Source organism: Coregonus clupeaformis, unplaced genomic scaffold (genome assembly GCF_020615455.1).
Source record: "Coregonus clupeaformis isolate EN_2021a unplaced genomic scaffold, ASM2061545v1 scaf0057, whole genome shotgun sequence".
NCBI lineage: Eukaryota > Metazoa > Chordata > Actinopteri > Salmoniformes > Salmonidae > Coregonus > Coregonus clupeaformis.
The window spans coordinates 788,410-807,500 of NW_025533512.1; the positions used below are offsets into that span (position 1 = coordinate 788,410).

The 19,091-nt window shown below is 44.3% G+C and overlaps 2 protein-coding genes across 2 annotated transcripts; one reads left to right on the forward strand and one right to left on the reverse strand.

Annotated features, from left to right (window-relative positions):
* The first annotated feature begins 273 nt into the window (after positions 1–273).
* LOC121570420 (von Willebrand factor C domain-containing protein 2-like) lies at positions 274–10,716 on the forward strand. The gene is made up of 3 exons (XM_041881880.2): positions 274–629; positions 1,108–1,237; positions 9,808–10,716. The coding sequence occupies exons 1-3, from the start codon at positions 276–278 to the stop codon at positions 10,059–10,061; spliced, it is 738 nt and encodes a 245-aa protein (XP_041737814.1). The 5' UTR covers positions 274–275; the 3' UTR covers positions 10,062–10,716.
* A 902-nt stretch (positions 10,717–11,618) lies between these two features.
* Positions 11,619–14,660, reverse strand: LOC121569049 (60S ribosomal protein L23). Its single transcript, XM_041879656.1, has 5 exons — positions 14,559–14,660; positions 13,357–13,440; positions 12,936–13,064; positions 12,538–12,651; positions 11,619–11,747 (listed from the first exon to the last, which is right to left on the reverse strand). The coding sequence occupies exons 1-5, from the start codon at positions 14,569–14,571 to the stop codon at positions 11,665–11,667; spliced, it is 423 nt and encodes a 140-aa protein (XP_041735590.1). The 5' UTR covers positions 14,572–14,660; the 3' UTR covers positions 11,619–11,664.
* Positions 14,661–19,091: the final 4,431 nt, after the last annotated feature.

Genomic DNA, 19,091 nt, shown 5'->3' on the forward strand with positions numbered 1-19,091 from the left:
AGCCTGCCTAGTTAGTAAGAAAAACACAGCATTTAGATACATCGGCACTATAATATCAAACAAACATTCCTTAATTATTTTACAATTTTAATTTGGGAAAAAATAAATTTCTTTTGGGCTACTACTGTGAGTAAAATCTCGTTGACCATTGGGGGAAAGTGATTGCATGCCCACTTTTCTCACCTCATTGCCTCCTCTGCAATCCATGCGTCGTCACGGCTCTTGAAAAGAGCACGAGGGCGCACCAGATGGTCACAGTATAGAAATCAGGAATGATGAACAGCCGCGCTCTTTGCCTCTACATCGCGCTCCTCTACCCGATTCCCAAAACATTGACGGAATACTCAACCAATACTGACTCCGAGTACGAGTTTGGGGATTACCGGGGCAAGTGGTGCATAGACGACCACGGATTTGTGTATAGCATCGGGGAGGTGTACTATCCCAGTCCATCTGCTTGTCCGTGCACCTGCACTGAAGACGGACCCGTGTGCATACGACCAAAGTGTCCTCGCATTCATCCTCGATGTACGCGGATTAAATACAAGGCTTGCTGTCCAGTGTGTGAGGCAGTTAGCAAAGTGTGTGTATATGGTGGCAAAATGTACAGAATACTCGAGGAATTCAGGGTGAGATTTATTTTTTAAAGAAACATTGATTAAAAATATGATCTACTTTAAGTGACTTTGTATACATTATCCGAAGTTGAATCTTGGAATTTGTTTATTATACTCCTTATGTCAAAGCAGTGTTTTTGTGTGTGTCTAGCCTGATGGTGGAGATGGGAACATTGGTTATTGATTTATCCTCTTGCATGAGAGATGTAGTCCTATTGTCAAGTGTAACCATAACAGTACTCTCCATCAACAAGGGCTCATGTGAGGGGTCAACAGTTGAGATGGCATGACCTTTAGCCTGAGGTGACATTTCATATGATCTCTTTTTAATTGAAAAGAGTATTCAGGTATTACATTGACGCATGCTTCATATGTTTCTCAAGTATTATGCTTCCTTCCAAATGACAGGAGAACACAAGAGTTTAACTTTTGAGAGAAAGTGACTGTGGTAGAAAATATGTCTAAAGGTGTGTCTAACCTGTTGTTTCAGTTGTCACGCTGTGAGAGATGTCGTTGCGAGCCCAACAGGGAGGTGTACTGTTCCATCTCTGATTGTCCTGCACCACACTGTGTCAACCCTACATATGAGCCCATCCACTGCTGTCCTGTCTGCTACACTGGTGAGTTCACCTCTACAAACACACAACTTTCCAACACATAAATGGTCTCTACCCTCAGAAAGACACAATTTCTTGCACACCAGTTTACATGCTATAATGATAGGATGGACATACACACAGATGTGATCTGTATAATATGACCTATACATACAATCCAAATATACAGAATCCATAAGCCTGGTCATATGTAACTCAAGTATTTTGCTGCATCTGCTATAACATCTGCTTAACTGTGTATGACCAATAAACATTGATTTGATGTCAACCATCTATAATTAGCTTTGACACAGTGTGTGATATTGATTATAAAGACAGCTGCAGCTCTTACATAATAATGTTTACGATGGCAGTAGTTGGCTGCTACCCCGAGTTGGAGTCTAAGGTCATCAATATCTTCAATTCTTCTTTTATCACTGCTCCACTGCACTATTACCATCTGTACTGTATGTTCAAAATGCTATGTGCATCATATTCATATCAAGCTCAATCATTAGTTAGAAGTCAAGCCAAGGAGTTTTGGAAATATTTCAATTATTTAGTGACTGATGTGGGATCCAAGCATCCTTAGAACTAAACTATGGAATTCAGCATTGCACAGATTACATAACTGAATTTGGACACTGAATAAAGAGGGATGCAATCAAACAGCTCGATAGTGCTCTGTCCAACACAGGAATAGTAACTAACCCCCAGCCTGGTGGGATAGCGGGGCGATGTGGGTCATGGGGCCATCCATCCAACAGCAGGCAGTAAAGGAACAGCTTGTGTGTGCGCCGTATACAGTTCAATCAATAAATCAATCACATTTATTTATAAAGCCCTTTTTACATCAACAGTTGTCACAAAGTGCTTATACAGAAACCCAGCCTAAAACCCCAAAGAGCAAGCAATGCAGATGTACACTGAACAAAAATATAAACGCAACATTTAAAGTGTTGGTCCCATGTTTCATGAGCTGAAATAAACGATCCCAGAAATGTTCCATACACAACATGTAAAGGACATTGTATTATCATATTTTGGTACTCCCTGACGAAGGCCATGCAGCCGAAACGTGTCAGAGTTTTAAAAAACTTTGTTTCCATTGAACATGCCATACAAATAAAGGCATTTTAATTAATTATATGAAGTGTGCCTTGGTCCTCCTTTCTTTTTGATGACCAATTTACCCATGTTACCAAAGAGCACCTTCTGTCTACAAAAATCTACTATTGTGAACCTTAGCAGCGCTTCCCTTCCTTCGTTTTTTCTGCAACATGTAAAGTGTTGGTCCCATGTTTCATGAGATGAAATAAAAGATCCCAGTAATGTTCCATACGCACAAAAAGCTTATTTCTCTCCAATTTTGTGCACAAGTTTGTTTACATCCCTGTTAGTGAGCATTTATACTTTGCCAAGATAATTCATCCATCTGACAGGTGTGGCATATCAAAAAGCTGATTAAACAACATGATCATTACACAGGTGCAGCTTGTGCTGGGGACAATAAAAGACCACTCTAAAATGTGCAGTTTTGTCAAACAACACAATGCCACAGATGTCTCAAGTTTTGAGGGAGCGTGCAATTGGCATGCTGACTGCAGGAATGTCCACCAGAGCTGTTGCCAGAGAATTGAACGTTCATTTTATCAATGGCAATTTGAATACACAAAGATACCTTGACGAAATCCTGAGGCCCATTGTCGTACCATTCATCTGCCGCCATCGCCTCATTTTTCAAAATTATAATGCATGGCCCCATGTCGCAAGGATCTGTACACAATTCCTGGAAGCTGAAAATGTCCCAGTTCTTCCATGGCCTGCATACTCACTAGACATGTCACCCATTGAGCATGTTTGGGATGCTCTGGATCGACGTGTACGGCAGTGTGTTCCAGTTCTCGCCAATATCCAGCAACTTCGCACACCCATTGAAGAGGAGTGGGACAACATTCCACAGGCCACAATCAACAGCCTGATCAACTCTATGCGAAGGAGATGTGTCGCGCTGCATGAGGCAAATGGTGGTCACACCAGATACTGACTGGTTTTCTGATCCAAGCTCTCACCTTTTTTTAATGTATCTGTGACCAATATATGCATATCTGTATTCCCAGTCATGTGTAATTCATAGATTAGGGCCCAATTAAATTATATTAAATTGACTGATTTCCTTATATGAACTGTAACTCAGTAAAATCTTTGAAATTGTTGCATGTTGCGTTTATATTTTTGTTCGGTTGGCACCCGTCCACTTCTCTTAAATAATTCCCTATTTCTTCTACATTTACATTTACATTTACGTCATTTAGCAGACACTCTTATCCAGAGCGACTTACAAATTGGTGCATTCACCTTATAGGCCATGGTCCTCTGTAGCTCAGCTGGTAGAGCACGGCGCTTGTAACGCTAAGGTAGTGGGTTCGATCCCCGGGACCACCCATACACAAAAAAAAATGTATGCACGCATGACTGTAAGTCGCTTTGGATAAAATGGCATATTGGCATAAATGGCATATTATTATTATATTATTATAGCCAGTGGGATAACCACTTTACAATATGTTATTATTATATTTTTTTTAAATTTGGGGGGGTGGGGTAAGGAGGGGTAGAAGGATTACTTTATCCTATCCCAGGTTTTCCTTAAAGAGGTGGGGTTTCAAGTGTCTCCGGAAGGTGGTGAGTGACTCCGCTGTCCTGGCGTTGTGAGGGAGCTTGTTCCACCATTGGGGTGCCAGAGCAGCGAACAGTTTTGACTGGGCTGAGCGGGAACTGTGCTTCCGCAGAGGTAGGGGGGCCAGCAGGCCAGAGGCGGATGAACGCAATGCCCTCGTTTGGGTGTAGGGACTGACCAGAGCCTGAAGGTACGGAGGTGCCGTTCCCCTCACAGCTCCGTAGGCAAGCACCATGGTCTTGTAGCAGATGCGAGCTTCAACTGGAAGCCAGTGGAGTGTGCGGAGGAGCGGGGTGACGTGAGAGAACTTGGGAAGGTTGAACACCAGACGGGCTGCGGCATTCTGGATGAGTTGTAGGGGTTTAATGGCACAGGCAGGAAGCCCAGCCAACAGCGAGTTGCAGTAATCCAGACGGGAGATGACAAGTGCCTGGATTAGGACCTGTGCCGCTTCCTGTGTAAGGCAGGGTCGTACTCTCCGAATGTTGTAGAGCATGAACCTACAGGATCGGGTCACCGCCTTGATGTTAGCGGAGAACGACAGGGTGTTGTCCAGGGTCACGCCAAGGCTCTTTGCACTCTGGGAGGAGGACACAACGGAGTTGTCAACCGTGATGGCGAGATCATGGAACGGGCAGTCCTTCCCCGGGAGGAAGAGCAGCTCCGTCTTGCCGAGGTTCAGCTTGAGGTGGTGATCCGTCATCCACACTGATATGTCTGCCAGACATGCAGAGATGCGATTCACCACCTGGTTATCTGAAGGGGGAAAGGAGAAGATTAGTTGTGTGTCGTCTGCGTAGCAATGATAGGAGAGGCCATGTGAGGATATGACAGAGCCAAGTGACTTGGTGTATAGCGAGAATAGAAGAGGGCCTAGAACTGAGCCCTGGGGGACAGCAGTGGTGAGAGCACGTAGTGCGGAGACAGATTCTCGCCACGCCACTTAGTAGGAGCGACCTGTCAGGTAGGACGCAATCCAGGAGTAAGCCGCGCCGGAGATGCCCAACTCGGAGAGGGTGGAGAGGAGGATCTGATGGTTCATAGTATCAAAGGCAGCAGACAGGTCTAGAAGGACAAGAGCAGAGGAGAGAGAGTTAGCTTTAGCAGTGCGGAGAGCCTCCGTGACACAGAGAAGAGCAGTCTCAGTTGAATGACCAGTCTTGAAACCTGACTGGTTTGGATCAAGAAGGTCATTCTGAGAGAGATAGCAAGAGAGTTGGCTAAAGTCGGCACGCTCAAGAGTTTTGGAGAGAAAAGAAAGAAGGGATACTGGTCTGTAGTTGTTGACATCGGAGGGATCGAGTGTAGGTTTTTTGAGAAGGAGTGCAACTCTCGCTCTCTTGAAGACGGAAGAGACATAGCCAGCGGTCAAGGATGAGTTGATGAGCGAGGTGAGGTAAGGGAGAAGGTCACCGGAAATGGTCTGGAGAAGAGAGGAGGGGATAGGGTCAAGCGGGCAGGTTGTTGGGCGGCCGGCCATCACAAGTCGCAAGATTTCATCTGGAGAGAGAGGGGAGAAAGAAGTCAAAGTGTCATTTGACTTAACAAACGAGGATCGGATGTCGTCAACCTTCTTTTCAAAATGGTTGACGAAGTCATCCACAGAGAGGGAGGAAGGGGGGGAGGGGGAGGAGGATTCAGCAGGGAGGAGAAGGTGGCAAAGAGCTTCCTAGGGTTAGAGGCAGATGCTTGGAATTTAGAGTGGTAGAAAGTGGCTTTAGCAGCAGAAACAGAAGAAAAAAATGTAGAGAGGAGGGAGTGAAAAGATGCCAAGTCCGCAGGGAGTCTAGTTTTCCTCCATTTCTGCTCGGCTGCCCGGAGCCCTGTTCTGTGAGCTCGCAATGAGTCGTCAAGCCACGGAGCAGGAGGGGAGGACCGAGCCGGCCGGGAGGATAGGGGACATAGAAAGTCAAAGGATGCAGAAAGGGAGGAGAGGAGGGTTGAGGAGGCAGAATCAGGAGATTGGAGGGAGAAGGATTGAGCAGAGGGAAGAGAGGATAGGATGGAAGAGGAGAGAGTAGCGGGAGAGAGAGAGCGAAGGTTGCGACGGCGCATTACCATCTGAGTAGAGGCAGAGTGAGTAGTGTTGGAGGAGAGCGAGAGAGAAAAGGATACAAAGTAGTGGTCAGAGACATGGAGGGGAGTTGCAGTGAGATTAGTAGAAGAACAGCATCTAGTAAAGATGAGGTCAAGCGTATTGCCTGCCTTGTGAGTATGGGGGGACGGTGAGAGGGTGAGGTCAAAAGAGGAGAGGAGTGGAAAGGAGGCAGCAGAGAGAAATGAGTCAAAGGTAGACGTAGGGAGGTTAAAGTCACCCAGAACTGTGAGGGGTGAGCCATCCTCAGGACAGGAACTTATCAAGGCGTCAAGCTCATTGATGAACTCTCCAAGGGAACCTGGAGGTCGATAAATGATAAGGATGTTAAGCTTGAATGGGCTAGTGACTGTGACAGCATGGAATTCAAATGAGGAGATAGACAGATGGGTCAGGGGAAAAAGAGAGAATGTCAACTTGGGAGGGATGAGGATTCCTGTGCCACCACCCCGCTGACCAGATGCTCTCTGGGTATGCAAGAACACATGGTCAGACGAGGAGAGAGCAGTAGGAGTAGCAGTGTTTTCAGTGGTAATCCATGTTTCCGTCAGCGCCAAGAAGTCGAGGGACTGGAGGGTAGTAGGGGTGTAACGATCCATCTACTACATCGATGTATCGATTTATATTCCTATGATCCAACTACATCGATCTGTGCTCGGCGAGTTGGCCTTTTGGACAACATATATCGATCTAACATCGTTTTAAAATGTAATAAATCGATTGTATCGATACTAGGAAATAACCCATTGGATTTAAGCACGTCAGACTTTATATGGATGTTTTTTCTTAGCACTTTTAATGATAAAGGCTTTAAACATTACTCGATTCAGTCTGCCTATCCGTGACGTCATCGCGCCAGCAGCAGCGCAAAGGCGCCAAGACAACAAAACATAGCATGGCGGACGACAGAGGAGAAGCCGACGAGCGAGAAATTATCAAGCCACCATTGCGGTCCTTACAAGAAACAGGAATCTAGGAAACTTCACCTGCACTGTCCAGTATCCAGGTATTTATTTCAGTCACACTGGTTGAATTTTTGGCTAAAAGGCTACTGAATCGATTTCAAGTCACTGAATCGTTTCGGATCGTATCGTTCTAAATGAACCAATATTGTATTATTGAATCGTATCGACAACCACGAATCGTGATACAAATCGAATCGTTGTTAAAACGAATCGTTACACCCCTAGAGGGTAGCATAGGCTGAGATAATACAGTGGGGGGAAAAATTTTTAGTCAGCCACCAATTGTGCAAGTTCTCCCACTTAAAAAGATGAGAGAGGCCTGTAATTTTCATCATAGGTACACGTCAACTATGACAGACAAATTGAGGAAAAAAAATCCAGAAAATCACATTGTAGGATTTTTAATGAATTTATTTGCAAATTATGGTGGAAAATAAGTATTTGGTCACCTACAAACAAGCAAGATTTCTGGCTCTCACAGACCTGTAACTTCTTCTTTAAGAGGCTCTTCTGTCCTCCACTCGTTACCTGTATTAATGGCACCTGCTTGAACTTGTTATCAGTATAAAAGATACCTGTCCACAACCTCAAACAGTCACACTCCAAACTCCACTATGGCCAAGACCAAAGAGCTGTCAAAGGACACCAGAAACAAAATTGTAGACCTGCACCAGGCTGGGAAGACTGAATCTGCAATAGCAAGATTGGTTTGAAGAAATCAACTGTGGGAGCAATTATTAGGAAATGGAAGACATACAAGACCACTGATAATCTCCCTCGATCTGGGGCTCCACGCAAGATCTCACCCCGTGGGGTCAAAATGATCACAAGAACAGAGAGCAAAAATCCCAGAACCACACGGGGGGACCTAGTGAATGACCTGCAGAGAGCTGGGACCAAAGTAACAAAGCCTACCATCAGTAACACACTACGCCGCCAGGGACTCAAATCCTTCAGTGTCAGACGTGTCCCCCTGCTTAAGCCAGTACATGTCCAGGCCCGTCTGAAGTTTGCTAGAGTGCATTTGGATGACCCAGAAGAGGATTGGGAGAATGTCATATGGTCAGATGAAACCAAAATAGAACTTTTTGGTAAAAACTCAACTCGTCGTGTTTGGAGGACAAAGAATGCTGAGTTGCATCCAAAGAACACCATACCTACTGTGAAGCATGGGGGTGGAAACATCATGCTTTGGGGCTGTTTTTCTGCAAAGGGACCAGGACGACTGATCCGTGTAAAGGAAAGAATGAATGGGGCCATGTATCGTGAGATTTTGAGTGAAAACCTCCTTCCATCAGCAAGGGCATTGAAGATGAAACGTGGCTGGGTCTTTCAGCATGACAATGATCCCAAACACACCGCCCGGGCAACGAAGGAGTGGCTTCGTAAGAAGCATTTCAAGGTCCTGGAGTGGCCTAGCCAGTCTCCAGATCTCAACCCCATAGAAAATCTTTGGAGGGAGTTGAAAGTCCGTGTTGCCCAGCGACAGCCCCAAAACATCACTGCTCTAGAGGAGATCTGCATGGAGGAATGGGCCAAAATACCAGCAACAGTGTGTGAAAACCTTGTGAAGACTTACAGAAAACGTTTGACCTGTGTCATTGCCAACAAAGGGTATATAACAAAGTATTGAGAAACTTTTGTTATTGACCAAATACTTATTTTCCACCATAATTTGCAAATAAATTCATAAAAAATCCTACAATGTGATTTTCTGGAAAAATAATTCTCATTTTGTCAGTCATAGTTGACGTGTACCTATGATGAAAATTACAGGCCTCTCTCATCTTTTTAAGTGGGAGAACTTGCACAATTGGTGGCTGACTAAATACTTTTTTCCCCCACTGTATATAATTGGATTTGGATTTTCAACATTGAAGAAGCAATTTTGTTTTTTGAAACTTAAGTTTACAATTTTAATTTAGAAAAGAAAAACAAATGGCATGGACTCAATTATTAGCACCCAAGAGCTAATATTTGGTTGCACAGCCTTTGGCCAAGATACAATAACTGCTGACAAATGCTTCTTGTAGTCTTCAATTAGCTCCTTTCTACTGGAAGTTTGGCCCACTCTTCAGCTGCAAAATGCTCCAATTCTGCAATGTTTGAGGGGTGCCTTCCACCAACTGCTGTTTTCAGATCTCGCCATATGTTTTAGATGGGAATCAGATCTGGACTCAATGCTGGCCACTCCAGAACAGTCTAGTGTTTCTTCTTGAACCATTCCTGGGTGCTTTTTGATGCGTGTTTGGGTTTGTTTTCCTGCTGGAAGACCTACAACCTTCGATGGAGACCCAGTTTTTGTACACTGGGTTGAACATTGGACTACAAAATACCTTGATAGTCTGCTGATTTCATGAGTTTAAGCCCCCCAGTACAAGAGGCAGCAAAGCAATCCCACAGCATTATTGAAACTCCCCCATGTTTGATTGTAGGGATTGTTTGGTCGTCGGTAAACATAGCGCTGATTTCTATTGCCAAATAGCTCTAATTTTGTTTAATTGGTCCATAGAACATTTCCCCCCAGGATTTAGGCTTGTTTAGGTGGGTTTTTGCGAAGTTCAATAGGGGTTTCTTGTGTAGGGAATTATTTAAGAAAAGTGCAAGGGTGCCAATTTATTTGGCCACAACTGTATGTCTGCCTTTATGGATGTGTAGGTAACTCTACAAAGTATAGCATATTGGTGCTGCAAATGGATGACAGTGAGATGGTTTCAATAAGACTACAGAAGTTTCTTATTGCAATGCTGATAAAGAGCACATTAGGTACACAATTAACTGTCAAAAACATATGCAATTCACATTTATGTTGACATACATCTGATATATTTATTTTTCTGCATCCTGCCTACAGGGCCCAACTGTTTTGTGGGCGACAGAGTGATCTCGGCAGGGGAGCGGGTAGAGATAGACGAGCAGACCGTGTGTTACTGCACCTACCGGGACGGCACCTGGCAGATGCAACCCCATGCCACCTGCGAGCAGCGCCCGCTGCCAGACCCCGATCTCAACCATGTCCCCAACCCCAGCCCCTCTGAGCCCCCCGGGGAAGACGAGACCAAGCAGATGGACAGGGACTTCCGCCCCAGGCTGGACTGGATCCCGTGAGCAGGCAGGAGGGTGGGGGTGAGAGGATAGTAGTGTGCCAAGGGGAAACGGGGAGATGATGGGGCAGGTTGTTTTCCGTGCCCTGCTGAGTGCAGTCTGCATAGGGCTTAGGGCCAGGGATGACCTACTATACCACATTATACAACCACAACAACATTACTAGCTAGTAGTGTTTGTGCAACATTACATAAAACTTTGCACACAGGGACCACAATATATGGTGCACATTCAAGACAATACACAACTATAACACATAGTTTCGTGACATGAATTTGTCTCCATTTTCCTTCACTTGCAGTAGTCTCTGGTTTTGTCGTCAAAGGGCTGGTGTAAGTGGACACTTAGGGTTAGAGATGGTTGCAACATTCACCCTTCTATTAATCTCAGGTTTACACGTTCATTTGTGCCCATTAACTTTGCTCTGTATGTTTCTCTGACTAGTGTTAAGTTTCTTTAATCTTATTGATATCCTTCTCAGAATTGTTCTAATGCTAAAATGTAAATGTACCCTTTCCAGATGTTCTGTATGTAAATGTACTTGTGGTTCTATGAAGTGTAGCTTTGAAGAGCATATTATCAAATAAAGACTCATGGGCGGCGCACAATTGGCCCAGCGTCGTCCAGGGTAGGGGAGGGAATGGCCGGCAGGGATGTAGCTCAGTTGATAGAGCATGGCGTTTGCAACGCCAGGGTTGTGGGTTCGATTCCCACAGGGGCCAGTATAATTTTTTTTTTATGTATTCACTAACTGTAAGTCGCTCTGGATAAGAGCGTCTGCTAAATGACTAAAATGTAAATGTAAGGTTCAGGAACCATATGTATCAAGCATCTCAGATTGGAGTGACAATTTAGGATCAGTTTCACCTTAAATAGATCACAATGAATAAGATTACATGGACAAGGGGCCCTGACCCTAGATCAACACTCCTACAGAGACGCTTGATAAGGACACAGTTGAATGAATGACAATGTCCCATCATTATCCTTGTTTACATGCAGGCAAGCGCCTACACCAGGGGTAAGTAACCCTGTTCCTGGAGTGCCAGAAGTACTGCAGGATTTTGTTCCAACTAGGCACAACACCTGACCAACTGAGCCAATTGATCAGTGATTGCCTAAATTCAACACACCTGGTCTTCAGGTTAGTTAAATCAAAAACATGGAAGTGCCTGCTGCACTGGAACAGGATTACATCGGATCTCAGGGCTCTTAAAAAGGTGTCCCATTCATCATATCCCTCAACGCAAACTTCATTTTGGCTTTTAGATGAGCAACCTCATGCAATATGGATTTGTATTTTTTGCCATAAAGATCAATTCTTCATAAATAATTGACCTCTGCTGTCCTTGAATTTAGTCAACCATTAACATTGACAAGTTATCAAATATATCCTGATGTGAATCACAATTCACTGGCCAACTTGGGAGAAAAAAAATTGCTGGTGACAATATTGGTGAATGTGCTATTTTCTTACACCTAGTGAGACTAAACATATGTATACAGTAGATACTGTATAGTTGGACACTGCCTTGGGATCTTGCAGACAGGACACTGACAGACTTTACAACGGTTTTTATTGAAAACAACAAGCCAGGGTCAAGGATCATGCTATGCTGCCAGCATTTGAAGCAATCCTGGGCCACAGATCTGCGCATTCCTTGGCCACGGGTCCTGTGATGGCTGAACCTGTGAAACAGAAGACAGAAATTTAGCCCACAACAAAAAGGAGATCAAATAGGGACAACATGCCTTTGGCCTTGCATCAGTGCAGTAACATTTCACTGTTTGTAGACCTGCCACTTACAATGTGAACAAAAACATAGTTATGTAACTCATGCATCCACAAGAAAACTCCAGACTCAATTTGACTACATTGTCTTGATTTGAACATCCACACTTTACTTTGGTTGCTGACAAAAAAATCACTACCGTTTCCAGGTAAATTCCTATAACGTTACCTACAAAACCACCTCACTTGGCATAGTAACACCAAAATATGACATGCTGTAGTCAGATTCTCTACCAATCTCCCCAAGTGAACTTTAAAGTTTTTAAATCAATGACTGAGTGAGGACGTTCACACTTCCAGGAGAAAGGTAGAGAATCACACTGCCGCCATTATGTCACTATATCTAAATGTATTCCAAGGATGACCACTATCCAGTGAACACAAATGTTTCATCACTGATTGAGATTGGTCAGCCAGAATGAGACTGCCATCTCACCCACAGTGATGATCTTACTATACCCTTCTTCGACAACTCACCCAGCTACTGACCAGACAAAGCAAGTGCTTTTTGAAGGGGTGTCATTTATATTTAGCAATATAGATGTACTATATTAAATGTACTACTCAAAATCAACATCCAGAATTTGGAATGCACTCAAAGAAGCCCAGCCAAACATCCTTATGAAGAGGCTTGAAGAACCTTCATGACATGGTATGGGGGACTAAAGACTCAAAATCCCAACGCACCTTTCATTTCTCCTTTCACGTTCACTATGACCCCTGCATTGTCTTCAAAGTAGAGAAACACGCCATCCTTTCGCCGATACGACTTCCGCTGCCGTATCACAACCGCAGGATGCACTGTGGGAAAGAGGAAGACTATCAGAATGCAGCTACCTGACAGATTATGGAAGTTATTCTGCCATAACTCGCATCTCTGCACTGTTGATTTTCACCTTTCAGTTAAACGATTGGTCTGGGACTACCACTGTGGTGAAAACGACAAGTCATTTTAAAGAGCAATCAAATTACTATGCCAATTATCAAACCGCCATAATCTATTGATTAGCTAGTCCCAGTTCAAGCATTATATAGTGATGTCGTTCATCCTATTCTAGTAATTGAATACATAATGTAGAACACACCTTTTTTTCTGAGTTCTGGTTTGCCTTTCTTGACGGTGGCCATGACCATGTCACCCACACCAGCAGCGGGCAGACGGTTCAGACGTCCCTTGATGCCCTTGACAGAGATGATGTACAGGTTCTTGGCACCTGGTGAGAAAGGGGGAAGAAGATGGTGAATATATGACAGGTTATATGACACTGCCCAGGCTTGATTCAAGGTACAGATCCTTGTAGGCTATTTCAGGACAAGACAAGGTTGAAATACATGAAATGTCCCATCACTGATTGAGATTGGTCAGCCAAAATGAGACTGCCATCTCACCCACAGTGACAATCTTTCTATACCCTTTTTCGACAACTCACCGAGCTACTGACCAGACAAAGCAAGTGCTTTTTTAGGGGATATATATATATTCTAACAGATCTAAGTGTAACATACCTGTGTTGTCAGCGCAGTTGATGACAGCACCCACTGGGAGACCCAGCGAGATGCGAAACTTCGCCCCAGATGACCCACCACGTCCTGAACAAGAGAAGAGATTCCATTGAAGTAAACATTACATGGTGCCGAGACTGAAAGCACAATGCTATAATCAGGCAAAGATTATCCAAATTGTTCCATCACGGATTGAGATTGTTCAGTACAGGTGACTGCCATCTCACCCACCAGTGATGATTACTATACCCTTCTTCGACAACTCACCCAGCTACTGACCAGACAAAGCAAGTGCTTTTTGAAAGGGGTTCAACTTCACATTTAGTTATTTTCTTTTCAGATTTAAACTACTGCCAAGAACATGCAGCCACATCACTATGTGGGAGGCATTGTACAAATCACCACACAACCAAACCATAAGGCCTCAAGATTAGGAGTGACTCCACAAGTCTACGACCTGGCGAACGTTACTGCTTGCACTACAAAAAGGCAGCCCATGTTGACAGTTATACCCCTTGTCTAATGCACCCATCCAGGGTAGCTTGTAAATTAATTGGCCAGCTAGTTGTGAGTAGACTGCTGTAAGGTGATAGCTAGCTAGTTACTTACATGGCCTGGGACGAGTTGGGAGGAAACTAGCTAGTTGGCAAGGAAACTAACGTTCAAACAGATTCAATCAGTAGCTTTGGTTCAATGTTTTGGAGGTAGAGTCCCCCTATTTAAAAAGTAATACACCGTGGCTCAATTTGGCTAGCCGGGGAAATCATTGAGAAGACTGCACACCTAACTACAGTAGCTAACGTTAGCCTAGGACTTCAGCGGTGTCCATGCATGATTCGCAGTCATGCCTGCTCTTAGAGACGCTATGCTAACACGCACCAGCTATAACGCCACTCACACATATGTTCACTTGCCACACATGTTGGGCATTGTACTGGAATGGCAAATGTGTCTATACCTGAGGACTTAGAGCATACGCTCACCTATTCATGTATTTTAGCTAATAAGCGGTGACAGCAAACATGGCTTCCGTAACAAGCGCCTAAAATCATCCCTCTGAATAATGCTCAGTCCTTCACATTTTCAAGCCAATATGAACGATAATTACTCATAAAACGACCATTATCCAAATAACATTATCTTCCTATGTTAGACATTCTGCAAACGGGTAGATGAATGTGGATTTTTCTAAGCAAGTCTCTTACCTCTCTTAGACATTGCTGCAAAAAGGAAAGAGGAAGACGCAAAAAGGAATCATGGGATATAAAGTTCCGCAGACATACCATAGATATTTCACGTCCGTCGATTTAGCCTATATCGCCCTCTGGTGTTGGTGACAACAGCCTACAGGTGGCGGTCATAAACAACTACTGGAGCGTCTCTGCTTTCAAAATGAAAACAAAGTAAACATTGTGCAACTTCATGTTCAATTATTTGCTAATTGTCCAGTCATGAATGTAAGGGCTCACACGTGGAACATTGAAGGGGGTAAAGAAAAATTGAGGAATACCCGCAACCAAATTGACGGTTTGAAACCAAAAATTAAATTAAAATAAATCATTACTTAATAGTGATTCTGACAATCCACCCTAATAAAAAATAGTACATTGCCAAAAATAAATAAAAACTCCCACTTCATCCTTCTTTTAGTTCTCTATTCTCAGGCTCTAGTACCTGAGAAGGTGGTACGGCTTTTGCTAATATTCCATGTAACTCCTTTGCTGTGAAATATTTCAGCCACAGGAAACGCTCCGCCACAATCGCAATTATTTCAATCTTCCTAGATCTTTTCTCCACCTTGGCAGTGCAATTTATCACCATTGCGATAAAGGCCACAAAGTCCACCTTTTTAACCTTTAAAATGTCAGGATCCTCTTGGTGTAAGACAACCCCTGCAGCGAAGGCCTATCCACTACCATGGAATCTTCTGGTGCAACATTCAAACCCTCAACCCTTTTCACAGCTTCTGCATATGAAATGCTCTGTACAACCCTGACTTTGGCCACCTCATTTTCTTTCACCCTTGTGGGGCATTCAGAAGACTTGGCTTCATGATTCCCACCGCAATTACAACATGTCACATTTTCTTCACTTTTATAACATATAATATGATATTTTCCACATCTTGTACATCTCGACTTCTCCCTTCTGCAAACACTTTCTACATGACCAAAAGCTTTACAATGTTAACACTGCATTGTTCTTGGGATAAATGCTCTAACTCTGTAGTTAATATTCCCTAACCGCACTTCATTAGGGAGAGACTATTTCAAAAAACAGATAAACTCTTCACTTTTTTCCCATTCACCATTCGATTCATCCGACGTGCTTCAATCACTCCAGGAATATTTTTAATCTCTTCCAAATCAACTTAACACGAAACGCCAGATATAACCCCCTTAAGGGGTGGCCTGTTCCGAAGCGACACACACAACACTTAAAACTTATCAAATCGATTAAGACACAACGCACGTTCCTTCAGATCCGCAGAATCACACAAAAAAAAGGCCACCCCTCGTGATCCTCACATCCTTCCCTTTACCCAGCACTCTCTCCACCAGTTTGGATAACTCAAATCGTTTCTTCAAGATTGGTACTCTGCCCAGCTGCTCCTTATTAACAAACCGTACTCCTACTAGATACGAAGTGTCATTTACATTTACGTAATTTAGCAGACGCTCTTATCCAGAGCGACTTACAAATTTGTACATTCACCTTATAGCCAGTGGGATAACCACTTTCCAATATTTTTTTTTTTTTTTTTTTTTGTGGGGTGGGGTAAGGCGGGGTAGAAGGATTACTTTATCCTATCCCAGGTTTTCCTTAAAGAGGTGGGGTTTCAAGTGTCTCCGGAAGGTGGTGAGTGACTCCGCTGTCCTGGCGTCGTGAGGGAGCTTGTTTTACCATTGGGGTGCCAGAGCATCGAACAGTTTTGACTGGGCTGAGCGGGAACTGTGCTTCCGCAGAGGTAGGGGGGCCAGCAGGCCAGAGGTGGATGAACGCAATGCCCTCGTTTGGGTGTAGGGACTGATCAGAGCCTGAAGGTACGGAGGTGCCGTTCCCCTCACAGCTCCGTAGGCAAGCACCATGGTCTTGTAGCAGATGCGAGCTTCAACTGGAAGCCAGTGGAGTGTGCGGAGGAGCGGGGTGACGTGAGAGAACTTGGGAAGGTTGAACACCAGACGGGCTGCGGCATTCTGGATGAGTTGTAGGGGTTTAATGGCACAGGCAGGGAGCCCAGCCAACAGCGAGTTGCAGTAATCCAGACGGGAGATGACAAGTGCCTGGATTAGGACCTGTGCCGCTTCCTGTGTAAGGCAGGGTCGTACTCTCCGAATGTTGTAGAGCATGAACCTACAGGATCGGGTCACCGCCTTGATGTTAGCGGAGAACGGCAGGGTGTTGTCCAGGGTCACGCCAAGGCTCTTTGCACTCTGGGAGGAGGACACAACGGAGTTGTCAACCATGATGGCGAAATCATGGAACGGGCAGTCCTTCCCCGGGAGGAAGAGCAGCTCCATCTTGCCGAGGTTCAGCTTGAGGTGGTGATCCGTCATCCACACTGATATGTCTGCCAGACATGCAGAGATGCGATTCGCCACCTGGTTATCTGAAGTGGGAAAGGAGAAGATTAGTTGTGTGTCGTCTGCGTAGCAATGATAGGAGAGGCCATGTGAGGATATGACAGAGCCAAGTGACTTGGTGTATAGCGAGAATAGGAGAGGGCCTAGAACTGAGCCCTGGGGGACACCAGTGGTGAGAGCACGTGGTGCGGAGACAGATTCTCGCCACGCCACTTGGTAGGAGCGACCTGTCAGGTAGGACGCAATCCAAGAGTGAGCCGCGCCAGAGATGCCCAACTCGGAGAGGGTGGAGAGGAGGATCTGATGGTTCACAGTATCAAAGGCAGCAGACAGGTCTAGAAGGACAAGAGCAGAGGAGAGAGAGTTAGCTTTAGCAGTGCGGAGAGCCTCCGTGACACAGAGAAGAGCAGTCTCAGTTGAATGACCAGTCTTGAAACCTGACTGGTTTGGATCAAGAAGGTCATTCTGAGAGAGATAGCAAGAGAGTTGGCTAAAGACGGCACGCTCAAGAGTTTTGGAGAGAAAAGAAAGAAGGGATACTGGTCTGTAGTTGTTGACATCGGAGGGATCGAGTGTAGGTTTTTTGAGATGGGGTGCAACTCTCGCTCTCTTGAAGAAGGAAGGGACATAGCCAGCGGTCAAGGATGAGTTGATGAGCGAGGTGAGGTAAGGGAGAAGGTCTTAAATATATATATTTTGGGAGCTATATAAAAGCATTTGTTGATGTCTACATTCGTTTTTGACACATTTATAATACTTAAATACATGTAATTTTGTCCTTGAAACATTTAATTGAAATACTGTAGAATTCCATTAATTCCTGGAGGACTGCGCCTACTAGTGAGTGCCAATATGGCTCCAAAGCCTCTCAATGGCCAATACATACCATTAGCAATCCAGGGTTTATATACACTATATATACAAAAGTATTAGTGGATTCAGCTATTTCAGCCACACCCGTTGCTGACAGGTGTAAAAATCGAGAACACAGCCATGCAATCTCCATAGAAAAAACACTGGCAGTAGAATTGCCTTACTGAAGAGCTCAGTGACTTTCAACGTGGCTCCGTCATAGAATGCCACCTTTCCAACAAGTCAGTTCGTCAAATTTCTGCCCTGCTAGAGCTGCCTGGTCAACTATAAGTGCTGTTATTGTGAAGTGGAAACGTCTAAGAGCAACAATGGCTCAGCCACGAAGTGGTAGGCCACACAAGCTCACAGAACGGGACTGCCGAGTGCAGAAGCGTGTAGCGTGTAAAAATGGTCTGTCCTCAGTTGCAACACTCACTACCGAGTTCCAAACTGCCTCTGGAAGCAACGTCAGTACAATAACTGTTCATCGGAAGCTTCATGAAATGGATTTCCATGGCCGAGCAGCCGCACACAAGCCTAAGATCACCATGCACAATGCCAAGCGTGGGCTGGAGTGGTGTAAAGCTCGCCACCATTGGACTCTGGAGCAGTGGAAATGCGTTCTCTGGAGTGATGAATCATGCTTCACCATCTGGCAGTCCAACGGACGAATCTGGGTTTAGCAGATGCCAGGACAATGCTACCTGTAGTGGTGTAAAGTACTTAAGTAAAAATACTTGAAAGTACTATTTAAGTAGTTTTTTGGGATATCTGTACTTTACTTTACTATTTATATTTTTTGACTACTTTTACTTTTACTTCACTACATTCCCAAAGAAAATGATGTAATTTTTACTCCATACATTTTCCCTGACACCCAAAAGTACTCATTACATTTTTAAATGCTTAGCAGGACAATAACATGGTCTAATTCACACACTTATCAAGAGAACATCCCTGGTCATCCCTACAGCCTCTGATCTGGTGGAGTCACTAAACACATGCTTTGTTTGTAAATGATGTCTGAGTGTTGGAGTGTGCCCCTGGCTATCTGTAAATAATACAATACAAGAAAATGATGCTGTCTGGTTTGCTTTATATAAGGAATTTGACATTTACATTTTAGTAATTTAGCAGACGCTCTTATCCAGAGCGACTTACAGTTAGTGAGTGCATACATTTTTATGGCAATAGTGGAGTTGAGGCATGAGTTTTTTAAGTAGTGATATAGTGATATGGGAAGTAGTGAAATTAGATCACCCTTGTCCTTTGGTATGAGATTGAGTGTTATAGCTAGCAGTT

Excerpts from the sequence above, each read along its gene's own strand:
- LOC121570420 (XM_041881880.2), top strand. The coding sequence starts at position 276 with ATGAACAGCCGCGCTCTTTGCCTCTACATCGCGCTCCTCTACCCGATT. Across the intron at positions 630-1,107 it reads GAATACTCGAGGAATTCAGG|TTGTCACGCTGTGAGAGATG; the intron begins GTGAGATTTATT and ends CTGTTGTTTCAG. Across the intron at positions 1,238-9,807 it reads CTGTCCTGTCTGCTACACTG|GGCCCAACTGTTTTGTGGGC; the intron begins GTGAGTTCACCT and ends TCCTGCCTACAG.
- LOC121569049 (XM_041879656.1), bottom strand. Across the intron at positions 13,065-13,356 it reads CAACTGCGCTGACAACACAG|GTGCCAAGAACCTGTACATC; the intron begins GTATGTTACACT and ends CTTTCTCACCAG. Across the intron at positions 11,748-12,537 it reads CGTGAAAGGAGAAATGAAAG|GTTCAGCCATCACAGGACCC; the intron begins GTGCGTTGGGAT and ends TCTGTTTCACAG.